Genomic DNA, 16,991 nt, shown 5'->3' with positions numbered 1-16,991 from the left:
GAAAAGATTCATTCTCATATCTGGAGGAATAAATATATTTCAATAAATATTAACGTTAGCCCGCGACTTTGTTCCAGTTTTGAATTTTGGCCCACTGTGTGTTTGAGTTTGACACCCCTGCTGTAGACGGTGCAGTTCCTGTACTCCATCAACACCCAAGCAAACGGCTCTGCTGTTTCTTGGTGCTTCCTCCATCTCCAGTGTCACCACAGATGCTGACCGCCCTCCATCAGCGACATGTAGCCGCTGCTGCTGAGCTCTTTATAGATGAGAGCTCTATGACAGAGGTGCTGTCACCGCCATCTATGGGACGAGATCCCGAAATAAAGGAATGAATCACGTCCGCAAGACGAAATGTGAAAGACGGAGGTGAAAGTGTGAAAATGGGAAAAACCAAACGATTAAATGTAAAAACAAACAAACAAACAAACAGGTTGATGTGAAATCTGTGATAACGACAAACAACACGAAGCTTTGAATTGTGTAGTTTTATTGCTGTTGTGAGGCTGCAGAGCTGCCAGCAGCAGCTCTCAGCAGGCAGCGCGATGCGCAGCGCGGCTTTAACGCTGCTGTCAGGGAGCGCTGGCGTTCATCTTCTCCTGGCAGCCGTCCCAGAAGCTCTGAAGTCTGTTGTCTTTGTTGCTGCAGAAGTCGGTGAAGTCTCTGAGCAGCCGGTCCGCCAGCCGCTCGTCGCCCAGCACTCCGGTTCTCCACGCTTTGGTCAGCATGGTGTTGTAGGCCCAGTAGTAGCCCACCCTCTCCTCCCCTCCGAACGGGCCCTGGCTGTTGGAGGTGGTGGAGTTTCTACGGCGGCGCTGCTGCCCGCTCGAATACTTCCTCTTAGCGTACGGCAGCTGCAGGAACACGGTGCCTGAAACGAGGCGGTGAAACTGGTCAGCTTCCCACAAACACAGTGGGTGTCTGTGCTGTGACGGGACTAACCTGTGACGTGGATGTACTGAGGCTTGTTCTCAGACGGGAAATTAAAGGTGGAAGCAGAAAACTTGTCATGCACGAAGCCAAACCTGGTAGAAAGAGTACAGTGTTCACACAAAGTGAAGCATGATGGAGAATGTTAAGCTGAAAATCCTAAACTCTAAGTCTGATTTCAGGAAAGGGGCCGAGTTGTAAACGTAGAATGACACGATGAGCGCTGGCTTCACGCTGCCACAGAGCACAAACCTCACAGGAAAGTAACATGAAGCAAGCGCCTCTTTCTTCCACACAGCTTCTGATCGTTTCATCTCCTGCCCCATCACGTGTTCGTGTTTACTCCAGTCTGTCCGTTTAGATTCACGGCTGTTATAAGTAACCATGTTTAGAGTTAGCAGCTAAAGCTAATCGGCTTGTATCCAACGTCAAGTTAGCGCAACAGGGTCAGCCAAGGTTTACATGTGAGATTCAAACACGATAAAGCCGTAGGTCGATAGAATAACAGGAAGTCAAAGAAACACTGAAATGGCTGAAACAAAGAGCAGAACATTCATGAATCTAACGCTGTGGAGTGTTTCTAACAGATCACAGAAGCCTGCGTGTCAAAACTAGAAGCAACAGAAGAGTAATGCATGTTTCTTTACATGTTTAGCCCTGCAGCAGCTAACGCAGCGCTCCATGTGTAACTGACAGCACAGTGCAGACAGCGACTACAACCTGTAGAGGACGGCCTCCTGAAAGAGCTGCATCCTGTCCCAGTACGTCTCCGGTTCAAACCCTGTGTGATGACAGGACACATGTTGTCACTGAGCCACATGGACGCACACGAAAGACTCGTTCAGAGAGGCGGGAACCTTCAAAAAGGTTGTCGCTGCCATTCTTCAGCAGGCAGTGGACGTTCAGAGGAATGAAGAGCTGCGCTCTCAGCGGGTCTCCGTACAGGCAGGACGTCAGAGCGAAGGGAACTTCCAGCACCGGCACCAACAGGAAACCACAGGACGCCGCCTTCCTGTGCCAGCCTTGGACCTGATGGACAGTGACCGTTAAAACCTGTGAATCAGACACTTCCTCTGGGCTCATGTAAAGATTATGGCTGCCTGACGGCTCTTATTTTTCACACTCTCAAAGCACAGCAGTAAATCTGTCACAGCGTCACTGTGCTCCAGTGCAGCGGGTGTGTTTGTAGCTGTTCTCTGTGGAGCTCAAACGTACGACCTGCAGCGTCACTGTGCACAGCCACACAAACGATTCACTTTACTCGGCCTGTCTCCCCTCGGTGTGGTTCATTCATCACATAATGACACAGTGACACTCCCACAGTGTCTGTGCTCTCACAGCATTCATGTTTCTATTCTGCTACAGCAGCACATGTACATACTGCATGTATACTCTGTGCACACCATGCATCAAACAGAGCTGAGCTGCAGTTTGGACGTTAGAGGGATGCACACGCTGGCTTTGACTGCAGCGCTGCTTTGAACCAGGACACGTGCTTACCATTTCAAAGAGCACTGCAGCAGTGACGGCCATCCAGTGCAGCTTGATCTCAAAGGCAGCGTTGAGGGAGAAGTTGCCGTGGTAATAACAGCTGCACCACTCAGTTCGGTCACTGCGGTTGTTGACGTCCACGTCTAGAGTGACCGTCTTCTGCTCTGGAACTGTAGCAGCTACAGGACACGTGGACAAGGGTGGGAAAACAGGAAGACGGGAGACAAAGCAGCAAAGAAAAGGAGAGGCTGAGGCATGATGAAGAGCACAGCTGCTGACGGCTTCATGGACGACCCTCCAAGGTTGGATCGACACTGACTGACGCTCTGTTTTCTAGATTACACACCAGCTTTGAATAAGTATTCATATACAGTCTGGTATGTGAGCCAGCACTTATTACCAACTAATGTGTTGATATACTATTTTTGTTTCTTAATTCTGAATATTTATATGTAAGACTCCAGATGTGGACCGTTTAGTGCACATGGCTGCACAGATACAGGAACCTCTGCAAACTGGCACCAGCTTTATCACTGTGCTAACATTCATGTTTCCAGGTACGGGCGCATTATTCCAGCTCCTGGATGCAAAGTTTAAGCCAGTCCAGCTGCAAAACAGCAATGTTTTAACAAATGATGCATTTAATGGCTGCAGGAAGCAAGAAACAAGCATGAGTGCAGGCAGCAGAGGGACAGGTGAGGACAACGCACACCACAGCACTAGTAACCCACAGCCACTGACACCACAGCGTGCACCGAGACTCCACACCACCAGTGCAACTACTGCTGCTTATGCACTAACCACACAGCATGCACTGAGGGGGCTATTTGATCACATGGATACTATTAGAACTACAGGTAGTGTGCATGCACTGCAGAACACAACGCCAGCTGTCCCGTGCAGATCTGCAGGCGCCCGTGAGGCCAGCTGAGCCCTGCATCTGTGTCAGTGACGGCGCAGGGGGAGGACGATGTCAGGGACAAACACGAACGATGGTAAATGAGGTTTGGATGTTACGTCTGTGGGTTTTACATGTAGGCTCGTCGTTTTCAGTTTGGGGTGCAATACAGCATCGTCTGTTAATCTACGAAAACTGCAAATACATGCAAAGAAGAAGCAGAAGCACACTGTGCATCAGGGCCACTGACTGCAGTCACACATCGATTCACTGCTGTGCTACAGTTGTCTGTGTGTGTGAGGACTGCTGCTACAAAAACTGAAGGAACAAAGGAAATGTGTGCAAACTGAAAACCACGAGTGTTGCTGCATCCAAGGCCAACAGCTGGAGGGTGCAGAGTTGAGCAGATGTTGGCCGTGATGCTACAGCCATAATCCAATCCTAAATAACTATCAGAGGCTACAGGCACTCAGGATTTCCCCTTTGGCTTGTGCAGCACTGGACCAACATCCCCAAACAAATGCAGCCTGTTCACCTTTGGTGACACGCTGGGCTCAGCCGGCCCCCTGAGGCAGGCTGCAGTACGATCTGCATCAGACTGCATTAGACGGTGTGGGTCGGGCTGGGTGTACCTAGCAGTGCAGCGGCCTGGCTGCGTCCTCCAAAGCTGCGGCTGAAGGAGCTGTGCCTACTTGCGTAGGAAGCTGGTCGGCTGGGCAGCCAGGGCAGGAGGAAGGCCGGGAGGTCGCAGGGGCGCCGCTCCTCCAGCACGAAGGCCACCTCGAACCACTTTCTTTGGAACAGGGAAAAATCCTCTAGTGCTGCAGTGGACCAGCCCCCACCTGCAGCGGTGGAGAGCGGGGGGGTGGCGCCTACAGGGGAAACGGCTGTATGAGAATAACCACACGTTTAAAATGTATTCGCCGAGTTAAAAGGATGTTTGTCCGTGTGCCTGTTCACTCACCGTCCTTCTCTCCCACTATCCTGTAGAAGTAGAAGCCGTAGACAAAGGTGCGCATGGCTTCCCCCGAGGCGTGCGTCACCAAACCTTCATCCAACATTTTCTACACAGAAGTCAGTTTATGGTCACTACATTCAGATGACATGGACAGAGGAGAGTGGCTGCAAGCCGAGCCCTCATAATGTCCTCCAGATTCCTCAGGTGTCACCCTCACCACAAAACTGACCTTTCACTTTGCATTTTAGGGCCACAGACCTTGTTTACATAAAGTATCGTCTGTTTTTGAGCGAAAATAAAACGAGAAAATGTTCAGATTATTTTGACTGTCTGATGAACCACAGAGTGCTGTGTGTTGAACTCCAGTGAGAAAGGTTTCTTTGAAGCATTTATAAAAGTTAAATGGCAGCACATAATCACAGCTGTGGCCCTCAGGGGTCAAACTTGTCCTCATCTGGTTTGATTGATACTTAATTAATATGAGGTGGATTTTTCCCCACTTTTAATTAAAACTTAATTCAAACATTTTGACACTATTTTTATTGCATTTCAAATCGAAGTCTGATAAAACCTGATTTATACCAAATGTTTCTTTGTTTTCAGGTAAAAAATAAATTTAATGATCAGTTATTGTGATTATTGTTTCACAGCCAGAGTCGGCTGCTTTGACAGATGATCACAGACGGGTTTATGTCAAAGTTCATTTAGAAAGCTGTTTTTAAACTACTTCTAATCACATCTGTTGTCCTCTGGGCTCAAAAAGGCTCCGTTTGCTTTGACTGTTTATAAAGCAACAAGTATAAAATATCATCCATCTCTGTTTCAAGGATTTATTCAACTTTATTCCAACTCATTACCTGATGATCTTCTATTGGGTCTTCATCATGAAATGATATCACTTTTGTGCTTCTATGATAAATCTTGTTTCAGCATGAAAACTTCCCTGCCAGACTCAGGATGTCATAAACTGGCCGTAGCGACTCTGCTGGATGCACCGCAGTAAGAATCAACACACCCACACACAGCAAAAGTATTCGGCCCCCTTGAACTTTCCCACATTTTGTCACATTACAGCCACAAACATGAATCAATGTTATTGGAATTCCAGGTGAAAGACCAACACAAAGTGGTGCACACGTGAGAAGTGGAAGGAAAATCAGACATGACTCCAAACATTTTTTACAAATAAATAACTGCAAAGTGGGGTGTGTGTAATTATTCAGCCCCCTTTGGTCTGAGTGCAGTCAGTTGCACATAGACGTTGCCTGATGAGTGCTAATGACTAAACAGAGTGCACCTGTGTGTAATCTAATGTCAGTACAGATACAGCTGCTCTGTGACGGCCTCAGAGGTTGTCTGAGAGAATATTGGGAGCAACAACACCATGAAGTCCAAAGAACACACCAGACAGGTCAGGGATAAAGTTATTGAGACATTTAAAGCAGGCTTAGGCTACACAAAGATTTCCCAAGCCTTGAACATCCCACGGAGCACTGTTCAAGCCATCATTCAGAAATGGAAGGAGTATGGCACAACTGTAAACCTACCAACACAAGGCCGTCCACCTAAACTCACAGGCCGAACAAGGAGAGCGCTGATCAGAAATGCAGCCAAGAGGCCCATGGTGACTCTGGACGAGCTGCAGAGATCTACAGCTCAGGTGGGGGAATCTGTCCACAGGACAACTATTAGTCGTGCACTGCACAAAGTTGGCCTTTATGGAAGAGTGGCAAGAAGAAAGCCATTGTTAACAGAAAACCATAAGAAGTCCCGCGTTGTCCCTCCTTGTTTGTCATTGAGTTGGCTGTAGAGCAGGTCGTCTGCTAATTGGATGGTTGTTGGTTCAATCTCTGTGTGCTCTAGTCTGGAGTTCTTACCAAGGTGTCCTTGGGCAAGTTACTGAACCCCAACTTGGTCTCTGATGCATCCATTGGCATGTGAACGTTAAAAAGCAGAATAGAAGCAGAATACATGGTGTATAATGCTTTCAGTACTCGAGTAGAAAAGCAACTGAAGGAGTATGGGACCTGGCGAACGCACTTTTCTCCTCTCCCTTATCTTCCCTGCTTATGTCCTTGTCTAGTCTCGTGTTTTTTGTATTACTTTTCCCTGGAACACTCTCTCACAGTCTGTTCTCTAAAACCTAAAAGAGGAATTATGGGTTGGATCAACTGGTCCCTAAATGCAATTGACACCCCTTTCTCAACGAGAAGTCTGGGCTCGGGTGAGCCTGAGTGCTGAAGATATCTACCTATTCGGAACCATGGTAACAGGGTTCTGGTTGATCGGAGCTGGCTTGGCCCTGACTTATCGAAGAATTAAGGAAGCGGAACCGGCTGTTCAAACCCCCACAAGGCTGCCCGCTGGGATTGGAACGATGGGAGAGGCTCAGAATAAGATCTCTGACTGCAGACTGGATACATCTCAGAAGGGCTCGCTTGGAATAAGATCTCTGAGTGCAGACTGGATGACATCTTGGGGAGGCACACTGCCGTGAGTTCTCAGAATCGGCTCCTTGAGCACAAGAAATGACAACATCACAGAACGCAAGTATGAGAGCTCACGGCTCTCCAACGGGAGATTGAGAGACCAGTGTTGGACTGTAGAACTGCTTTGAAATTCATATGAGCTGTTCGCACTAAAGTAAAAACCTCCATCACTTTTGTGGATACCCCTTCGGCACCAGCCGTGGGCTCAAGGCTGGAGCTGAACAACAACTCCCTGATAACGACTGTGTTTAGACTGTTCTTCCCATTCCATGCAAGCCCACCTGGGTTGGCTGGAAGACTGTTTACTTAGCCTGGCAGGGAGGAGGACACTGACTCAGCTGAACTCTGGACACGCACACACATACACATACTGATACTGATAAGCACTCACTGACGCATCACCCTCCCTACCCCGGATCCAACGCCACCTCCAACGCTTACCTCCCCTCTGATGTGGACATCGGGTCAGTTGGAGGCGCAGTCGAAGATTGCAGCGGTCCCAGATCAGATGTACACACTGGAACACTTTGCCATGTTGCTGTCTGTGTTTATTGTGCTGTGGTGTGTTGATATCTGTGCATTCCTGTATTATCCTTCTGTGTTACACATTTCGATGTTTTTTTCCTCGCCTGACCTGTCTCCCCAATGTGATGTTTGTATTGTATGTATTGTACGGTCGGCAAGGTCTGTCATCTCGGTTGTGGGCAAAAGACCTGCAGCTGACAAATAAAGGCTATCTCATCTCATCATCTCTTTCTTGATCTTCATCATAACTGAAGTGGAAGATGTGTAGTCCTCTGACACATCTTCTATTTCACTTCATAGCCTTCTTCCACTCCTGTGGGTGGGTGATGTGGGGGCTTCTTCAGAGAAAGGGTAGCATGTGCTCTAAATATTGGCAACATTTTCTTTATCTTCTAACTCTGGATCTTCCTGACCATTGATTCTTCCTCATTATACTAGAGGACAATATGTGCTTTGTTCTGCTGCTCATCATTTTCCACAACATGGTAATTTTTTTACTTTTCATACTTTCTGTGTATGCATCACTGTAGGGTCGACCTTACAACATGAAGCACCTCGAGGCGACTGTTGTTGTGATTTGGCGCTGTGTAAACAAATTGTGTTGTTGGTAAGTGGCCTGTATTTGTATAGCGCTTTACTAGTCCCAACTCTTGCGCCACGATCTTGTTGTTGTTCTTGTTACACATCAGTGATCAAAGATGTGTGAAAGCAGTTTGGTGTGACAATGTGGCCATTGGCAACACATTGGCAACACATTGGCAACACATTGGCAACACATTGGCAACACATTGGCAACACATTGGCAACACATTGGCAACACATTGGCAACACATTGGCAACACATTGGGGTCGTTTTTGACCCCTGAGGACAGCAGGTGTTAGTAAATCCAATAACAACCCCATAAATAAATCAAATGACTTAAAACTTATTCCGATCATGTATAGCATAGTACTGAATAACTCCTGTTATCTTCAGACCATTTGATGAATAAAAAACACATTTTTGATGAAAAAGATTTCTTTTCGGGTCAAAAATGACTCGAGGACAACACAAGGGTTCAAGCAGCAGCTTAGATCTGCCGTGCTCGTCTTCACAGCCTGGCTGAGCTAACACAGCGGGGCCGTCCTTCCTGGTGCGGCGCAGATCCTCCATTAACAAACAGCTTTGCTACATCGTATCTGACTATTGGAGCCACATGCAGGCTGCAAACTAACGGCGTGGCCTACACTGCAGTTATGACTCACACTCTAATCAGCAGCAACAAACATCCTCCATCTCGTCACATTGAATCAAAGTTGGCACCAGGAAGTCCTACCTGCATGATATCCACCGCCATCCCCTGTGTGGCCACACCCTCCACGTTAGTGACCAGCCAATGAACCACTTCTGCGCTGATAAAGCAGTTGAGCGGCAGGCCCTTCTGCTCTGGGAGAAGCTGTACGCCCGTCCTGTAATGCAACCACACAGACAAATCACTGCAGAGAGTAATAGAGCAGGGCGATATGACCAAAAATACTCATCACCATATACAGTTGAAAATTTGCGATAACCATATAATTGACCCTAGACAAAATACTTTACAACTCCACAACTTTATTAGTGCAAAAACCCCATCAATGTATTTTCACTTAAACAAGCAGCTGTTGTTTATCTGCATTAAAGTTATATAAACTTTAACAGTGCAAACTCCTCGCTGACAGTTTAACCAAAAGGCGTTTCCAGTGGAAACTGGCCGACACATCCTCAGCATAACCATGTATAACATCCACTAAACTTAAAAAGAGGTTAAACACACAATACGGTAACATTATGTTGAAGCACAGTACGTATCACTCCGCGAGGCCCCGCCTACGATAGCCGTAATGCTCCAACAATCCATCAAGCGGTGCGGCTTCGTAGCTTAGCAAAGTCGTACTGAAACATCTGACAGATTTTCGAGCGCCGTGCACATAAAATCGTTTCGAGGTCAGTAAACACAACCAGAGTTCATACATAAGGCACACGGGATTATAAGGTGCTCTGTCGACTTTCAGAAAAATCAAAGGATGATTTTAAGTGCGCCGTATTTTCCAAACAACACGGTAATAACGACGGCCCGCTAGCATGCGCTACCAAAAATAGTGCTTTGTTGTGTATCTGACGGACGAAGCTAAACCAGTTCCACACCAGTGAAGCTGCAGCATTTTTACAAACCAGTTCAGGTTCATGGTTTCACTCAACGATCCGCTTTCGCTCTTCTCATTCTGCGTCGCCGCCATGATTTTTCCGCCATGTGCGTATGTAAACAAAGGCACTGCGCATGTGCATTTTACCTATATTCTATCGCCATCATTTTCTTATCGTTGCCCAACATTACACCGGTGTTACCGTGAACGGTATGATATGGCCCCGCCCTAGACTGAAACAAACTGGCACTTTTCATTTGGAAGTTCAGATTGTTAGAAATGTTCTTCTTATCTCACCTGCAGATATCCAGCGACCACAAGAACCCTGAAGTATGTTTTTATCTGAGCACGTTAGTTTTGGCCATTCCTGCTGGCAGTGGCCCACGGGGAGACACACGTGCTAACGTTTCATAGATTTTCCTCCGTTATCGTACCGACTCATTGGTCCCAAACAATCAGGAGACATTAAAAAGGAATCTTACGTGGGATGTTTGATCGCTTCCAGGATCTCCATGAGTGTGGAGGAAGAGGACAGAGAGAGGACTCCTGCTGCAGACTGCCCACTGTGAACACATCAGTGAGTGGAATTAGCAGCTCCGTGCACTGAAGTCACGATACAAAATAACGTGGGCGTTTCCTCTACACGAGGCGCTAAAAGCAACGGTCTCAGTTTAACCACATTCTACAAACTGTTTTTCTGACAAGTGTTGACCTCATGAAAACTTGGATGAGCTTAATGTTTCTAAAGTATCCGAGTACATAAAAGAGCAGGTCACCTGACGTCGGTGCTGCAGGCTGCAGCTTCTCCTGTAGGCTGCGCTGCTGCTCCGGGCTGAACTCCTCTGTCTGCAGCCTCGCTCGTCTCAGCCGCCAGCTACAGTCGCACACGTCACAAAGGTTTCCCACATTACACACTGTTCGTCACTCTGGTGGTATCTGCACATGCCGACGGTGTCAGCCACACCGACACAAAGGACGCGTGTGGGTCTGCACAGCAATGAGCCGTTTAACACAAAGTCATCTGTTCCCACAGCGGGATGAGACAGGATGTCATTCCCAGTGTGCTTCATGGCTGATGGAAAGCTACCTTTGTGTTCAGGTGCTGAGACAGCAGCTCACAGGAGCTGTGCTTGGAGGCAACGCTGCAGATAATAATGTTTTAGTTGCCTCATCCCAAGCTGTGGCCTAAATGACAGTTTTCTGCTTTCCTCAGCTGGAAAACAAGAGTTGAGATGAAACTTTGATACAAGCTCAGCTAAAATGTAGTTTTGTTTTTTTAAATGTCAAACATTGGAAAACAACACAAACCTTTTTTCTAACAGCCAATGGCTCAGCATGTTTGTGCTCTCGGCTCATGGTGAACATGAATAAAAACATCAAACAAAAAAGTCGCTTCAAACTGTAGAAACTGAGATTTCTACGGGGCTGTCAACGTTAACGTGTTAGCACGTGTTAGTCCGTCTGCAGCGGAGTGGACGCACTTCATACAAACTGCCTGAGACTCTGACAGACGCATTTCAGGGATTTTGGGTCGTTCTGCGCTGCAGACGGTTCATTGTGTTGACAGTTTGAATTGCGTAACCGTGACGACGGACTAACACGTGTTAACACGTTAACAGCCCTAATTTCTACATGTCAATATATGGACCCCAAGTGGCCCCCGGGCCACGAGTTTGACACCCCTGCTCTATAGTTGGTCTCTCTGTGTTTGTACATCATTAATGGAAAGCACCAGCGTAAGGACAATACATGAACAGATGTGGTCAGGTACAACAGACATGTGCACACCATCAAACATCTGCATGTACAGGCACCACGTGAGGAAACAGGACGGGCTGAGAAACTGAATGTTAGTGATGCAGAAACTGCACTGGATTATTACTAATCTGACACTAGATTCAATGCAATAAGCAGCCATAAAACATGCAAACAAACGTGATCCCAGTGCGAGGAGGTCTCAGCAAACATCACTAAGAGCACTGCTGCAAAGCATGCTCATGCAGCGACACAGCAAACGACACACACGTGCACGCCCAGCATCCCCGATACTAACCTGAGAGTGACAGATGTAGGAGGAACGAGGGCTACGTATAAAATCCAAAATAAAGGCCGCGTCCTGTCAGCATACAGGAAGAACACAAGCCAGGATCAAACACCCAAAGCAACAGGAACCAAACAGATGATGGCAGGAAGCACATGGAAGGAGAGAAAGCAAGAGCTGCACACCAAAGCACCATAAACGCACACGTGTCTGCAGAAGCTCAGCGTGAAGCAAAAGGACGTGTTCTGCCGGGCGCACACATCCTCACCTTGCGGGGGCTGTCTACGTATGTGGGAGCTGCGGTCACACTTGCAGGGTCACCGACGGCTGCTGAGGGCTTCGCCGTCTCCTCCAGTGTCCTGACACGAAGCACAACATTTATAAAGACTGACACGCTGCACAGCAAACCACAGAATAATTACATAGCCCTAAAGTTCTGTGAAGAACCATGAACGTGATACAAGGCTCAGACAGCCACAGGTCCAGGGGACACGCACTTCTGGTTCTGCTCCATCTCCAGCAGGGCTGATAAGGCTGACGTGCCCTTCTTGCCCTGTGGTGGCGCCACGGGCTCAGCGGGGTACGGAGAGAGCGGGCTGGTCACCTGGAGCCCTTTGAGGGGCGCACTCTTCTGCTGCATATCAGATAAGAAAACGATGCGTCAGCGCCAACAACACTGCAGATCAGTGGTTTGTAACGAGCTCCACTTTGATGTGCATGCAATCAAAATCTCACCCTGATGATCCTGTCAGAGCGGTGCCGGCGCCGAATACGGTTGAGACCCTCCAGGAAACGAATGAAGCCGTCCAACAGGACCCAGTCCCCGCTGTTACCCGCTCCAGCACCCGCTCCCTCCCCGTAAACGTCCCAGTGTCCCTCCCCATCCGCCACCCGACGAGCCCCTCCGGCCGGCAGCAGGAGGAAGCGAGTTCTCCAGAACTTGAGCGAGTCAATCAAACTGGGGAGGCAGAGGAAGTGACTGGCGTGTGCATATTACATACACGATGTGGGAAGTTATTCAAATGCTACGGTAACAGGACAGTAACGTCCCGACAGCACTGCTACCTGAAGTCCTCCGAGCCACCAGAGCAGATGTACTGGTCCAGGTAGTTCCACTTGTACTCCTCCAGTCTCTCGTGTCCAAACTCGACCCAGCAGCAAACAAACTGAGCATCAGAGTGCGGAGGACACAGGCTGTAGCTGTACTGGATCTGAGCCGACTCGTACGGGTACCTGAAACACACGAGCTGCTGTTGGTGCCAGCGTGGCGTTCGCGCTAACATGAGAAACAGTTCACGTATGTCTCCACGCGTCACATCAGCCAACGATTCTTCGGCTCGTTCATTCACAACTGCAGACAGAGTGTCCTGGAGTCGCAGCGACCAGTTAAACCAGTTCAGTCTGACACCACGCGTGCTCTGCTTCAGACGGCTCCATCACCTCCATCGTACACAACATGTAATTACCAGCTTCAGCCAACAGTTACATTCAGTTCATTTCAACCACTTAATCCGTTACTTTTACTAGTAATGGATTACTTTTCTACTTAGTAATTCCAAATACTGCTTTAAGCTATCAATCTACACAAAAGTAAAGTTGGATTTTAGCCAAATAATTATTGTTTTTATCTCATTACTTATTAACAAAAGCTGCTGCTGCCTCCGTCTGTTTCTACACGTCAGTGTGGATCCAGGCACGGGTCCTCAGAGGGGGGCCTGCGCAGGACTAAGAGCCCTGCTCTGACAGGACACGCCTGCTGGTTCTCGTGTTGGTGTATTTGGGCCGGGTGCACTCACTTTGGCAGGTAGCGAGTAACCGTTATGATCTTGTCTTTGAGGCAGACTTTGTGGAAGGTGCGGCCCATGCTGACCCAGTAAACGCTCTCCTCCTCCTCTGTCCGACGCAGAGACACCAGACCTGAAGACACGAGAAGAATCGGGTCACACGTAGTGACAAACATCTGGCGTTTCTCTTTAAGACGCCACAGCTGGCACACGGACGTCTGTTCTACGGTTATTATGACTGAAGGTTGACAGATAAGCAGCTGCAGCCCAAAGAGAAGACGCGTCGTTTCGTCTTCATCTACAGACCGGCTCTGCACTCAATGTGCAACTGGAAAGAACAGCATCCAACATCATACGTGCACCCACCATCCAGTGATTGAAAACAGAGCTCGCACTGTCACATACCTCGAGCCGGCCTTCTTCTAAAAACTGAAAAAGCAAAACTTTTAAATTCAGTTTTCAGCTGTAAACACAAACAGATACTCTGAAGACTACTACAAAGTACGGCTGCTTTATTTGTTTCTGCTTCCTCTGTGTTTGCTCAGACTAATGATGACGATGTAATAGATTACAAAGAGTTCTTTCACCTCTGGAGTACAGCGGACTGCTGCCGAGGGGCGTGGCCACAGCGGGCTGCTGTTTTCTGTTATTGGGCTGGACGATGATCTGGTAGCCCTGCATCAGCCTCTGACAGATGAACTCCTCAAACACCTGAGATGCACCCATCACGGGAACGTCATCTTCACGCCTGACAGGAGAACAAAGATGGAGGGCGCATCTTGTTTCAGAAATATGATTGTAGACAGGAAACCTCGAAGTTTCTCTTTAACCAGAGAAATGGTATCCGGTTGTTCAGTGATGACGTGACGAATCCTACTTCCGGGTCTAAAGTAGTCTGCGTTTAATATGGCTTTTGTGTTGTTAACATGTTTAATGTTTTGTATTTTCTTCTATTTGATCTCAAAAAACTCCTAAAACAGTCAGTGATCACTGTTGACCTCCCTCGGCTTTTATTACCGCTAATCATTTATTTAAGCTCAGTTTTTAAAACCTTAGGATGTAACTACAGCCCAGCCCATGCAGCAGTATATGAATGACTAACCTCGTATTGTGGATGGATTATCTCAGTTGTTCTCCTGGCTGAAGTTTGGTCCTTTTACAGCATCCTGCCATGCGATTACATTTGTTCCTGACCACCGAGAACACTCACGTTAACTTTTATCCAGTGGAAAAAAGTTAGCTTGTTTATATTATGCTAACATAGCTGTGTCGCTAGCGGTCACGTAGCACATCATTATATACCAGCTAGCCCAACTTCAGTAACCCTACAAACGTCACTGCTGTTTAGTTTTCTGTCTTCATTTATGCTGGAAGTGATAGCAGAGCTGTACGTTTTAATTTGTTTCCAAAACCCCGCAGTCAGGACATGCTATATTGTATTTAGATAGAAGCTAGCGAGCTAACTCCCTGCTAACTTCTAACTCCGTTAAATGTCATAAATTCTGTTTTCATGGATGCCTGGATGTTAAACTCAATTGTTACACCTGGTAGAGCAGAACGCTGATCATTTTATTAAAGATGAAAGACTTTAGACAGTTTTTAACTCTCAGTAATGCCATAGTGATCGTTTGATATATGGACCTGCAGCGGAGTTTAGACCCAGACACGGCTAGTGACGTCAGACTGAACAACCGGATAGCGCTTTACTCCGTCCCTATGGACCCCAAAGTGCTTCACACTACATCCAGTCATTCACACACACATCCACACACTGGTGATGGCAGCTACATGTGGCCACAGCCGCCCTGGGGCGCACTGACAGAGGCGAGGAAGAAAAACTCAGGTCACTCAGTTATTATTTATACCAACTGTGGTTTAGACCCACGCCTGTGTGGACTGGACACTCGTATCAGTGGTAAAAGCACTGATTCTTAGACAGCTTTTCTCCTCTCCCCGAGTACTCCGAGCGCTCTACACACACTCACAGCCGGTCTCCCAAACACTGACTCCAAGCTGAGTCAAACAACATCCACGCTCCGATGGATGCATCGGAGAGCAGCTTGGGGTTAGTATCCTGCCCACATGCAGACTGGAGGACGCAGGGGTGGAAACACCAACCTCCCGATCAGTAGGTGACCTGCTCTACCTCCTGAGCTACAGCCACCCCCACAGCTGGCTGAGCAGCTAACACCGAGACTCCCTGTGTCCTCGAGTACAAGCTGTAAACCAGTGAAGCTGATTCTGACTCGTTCGGGTCATAACCTGAAACCCCGCCTACAGACGGGGCGGAGCCTACCTGTCCAGGTCGCTGTGCGGCAGCAGATCGTAGCAGCCCTCGGTGTAGTCGTTCTGCAGCGTCTGCCGGTCAGGGAAGTAGTCCGTGGTAAGCGGGAGGCACGCCGGCGTGGTCAGGGACTTCCAGTCCACTCCCACTGTGCAGCAGAAGCTGGGCACTGTGGGGGGTGCAGATAGCAGCAGGCCTTCACACGCGCACACACACACGCACGCACACACAGCAAAACAACAAATCCCCGCAGCACAGACAAATGCAGGTACCCAGAGTGGAGTGGTACAAATGTGGGGGCAAGGATCAGGGAGCGTGGTGGGTGAAGACAGGGAGGAGGTGCGAACGACACAGAGTGGAAAAGAGGGGAAGAAAAAACAAGAGATGTGTTACTCAGTGGCCTGATGCTCCCGAGGGCCTGACGGTGCGCAGCAGCGATCACACATGCAGATTGTGGTTATGTGACGGTCAGGCTGTGATGGCATCGCTCACAAGAAAGTGAAAAACGTTCTTAGCAAAGGCGTGAAGTTCTCCTTCATGCAAACACACAGAGGTGAACAATGGGTTCAGAAGCTCTGCACAGCCATGCAACAACAGCACACTGCAGAGAGCAAGGAGGTCGCGGCGTTCGAAGACGACAGGACGGCGAATTCATTTCAGCTGCGTCATCAGAAAGTGTTGAGAGAAAGCTAGAAAACAGCAGGACGGGGAGAGGGTGACCCGGCGCCACGTGACCTGTGACATCGTTTATATCTGCCGACCCCGGACAGACTCGCCGCCAAAGCCCTCGCAGGGAGCTCGGGCTTTAGTGGCAGTTTGGAGATTTCAGATATTTATGATCCCAGAGTCTACCTGCAGTTTTCAAACAATTTGTGATACTCATCAACTGGTCCCATTTCATTTCTATAAAGTCAACTGGAACTTACTGGGATCGGCACCAGCGGCAGAGAAGTCCTGAAATGAGCTGCGGTTGGTGAAAGTTCCTGTGGACAAAGACACAGCAGTGTTATCCTGCATGTGCAAACACACAGCACCAGGCTTCACACAGTCACTGAAATGAACTCTGGAAAAAATCAAACGTAAACTACAAACATGGAGGACATGCTGCCAGCAGGCTCTAACGCTTCTGTCTTCACTGCATAGGTGTCAAACTCTGGCCCGCGGGCCAAATTTGGCCCACAGCCTAATTACATTTGGCCCGGAAAGCCATACAAAATTACTATTAGAGCTGGCCTGCCAGTATCATACAGTGCATGTACTGCTAATACTACAACTCCCAGAATGCTCTGTTGGTGTTTTGGCACGTCATTTTGAATTCTGTGTATTTGAGTTTGACACCCCTGCTTCACTGTGACACGTGACTAAACCTCACATACACCTTTGATCCCAACACGCCATGTGACAAACCGTCCCACGCGTTGGGCT

At 48.2% G+C, this 16,991-nt stretch overlaps 1 protein-coding gene across 7 annotated transcripts in view; it reads right to left on the bottom strand.

Annotated features, from left to right (window-relative positions):
* Positions 1–469: 469 nt before the first annotated feature.
* depdc5 (DEP domain containing 5, GATOR1 subcomplex subunit) overlaps positions 470–16,991 on the bottom strand; it is a 24,263-nt gene continuing 7,741 nt past the window's right edge. For 2 of the 7 annotated variants that reach the window (XM_085440351.1, XM_085440352.1), the window contains exons 26-44: positions 16,493–16,549; positions 15,579–15,762; positions 13,870–14,030; positions 13,295–13,415; positions 12,564–12,731; positions 12,234–12,456; positions 11,996–12,132; positions 11,767–11,857; positions 11,511–11,573; positions 10,234–10,331; positions 9,940–10,020; positions 8,608–8,740; positions 4,284–4,383; positions 3,952–4,206; positions 2,431–2,600; positions 1,788–1,959; positions 1,651–1,711; positions 943–1,025; positions 470–871 (exon numbers count right to left, since the gene is read on the bottom strand). In XM_085440351.1, the coding sequence (XP_085296477.1) occupies positions 573–871; positions 943–1,025; positions 1,651–1,711; positions 1,788–1,959; positions 2,431–2,600; positions 3,952–4,206; positions 4,284–4,383; positions 8,608–8,740; positions 9,940–10,020; positions 10,234–10,331; positions 11,511–11,573; positions 11,767–11,857; positions 11,996–12,132; positions 12,234–12,456; positions 12,564–12,731; positions 13,295–13,415; positions 13,870–14,030; positions 15,579–15,762; positions 16,493–16,549 (2,657 nt within the window). In that variant the 3' untranslated portion in view covers positions 470–572. Of the gene's footprint in view, positions 872–942; positions 1,026–1,577; positions 1,712–1,787; positions 1,960–2,430; positions 2,601–3,951; positions 4,207–4,283; positions 4,384–8,607; positions 8,741–9,939; positions 10,021–10,233; positions 10,332–11,510; positions 11,574–11,766; positions 11,858–11,995; positions 12,133–12,233; positions 12,457–12,563; positions 12,732–13,294; positions 13,416–13,869; positions 14,031–15,578; positions 15,763–16,492; positions 16,550–16,991 lie in introns of those variants that run through there. The other 5 variants (XM_085440355.1, XM_085440353.1, XM_085440354.1 and 2 more) reach the window with 5 other exon arrangements.

This window comes from Copadichromis virginalis, linkage group LG18, assembly GCF_057382275.1.
Source record: "Copadichromis virginalis isolate Kocher_CV1m ecotype Utaka linkage group LG18, C_Virginalis_male_GT1.1, whole genome shotgun sequence".
Classification (NCBI taxonomy): Eukaryota; Metazoa; Chordata; class Actinopteri; order Cichliformes; family Cichlidae; genus Copadichromis; species Copadichromis virginalis.
The sequence above is the reverse complement of the archived record's forward strand: the minus strand, read 5'-3'. Positions and strand labels throughout refer to the sequence as shown.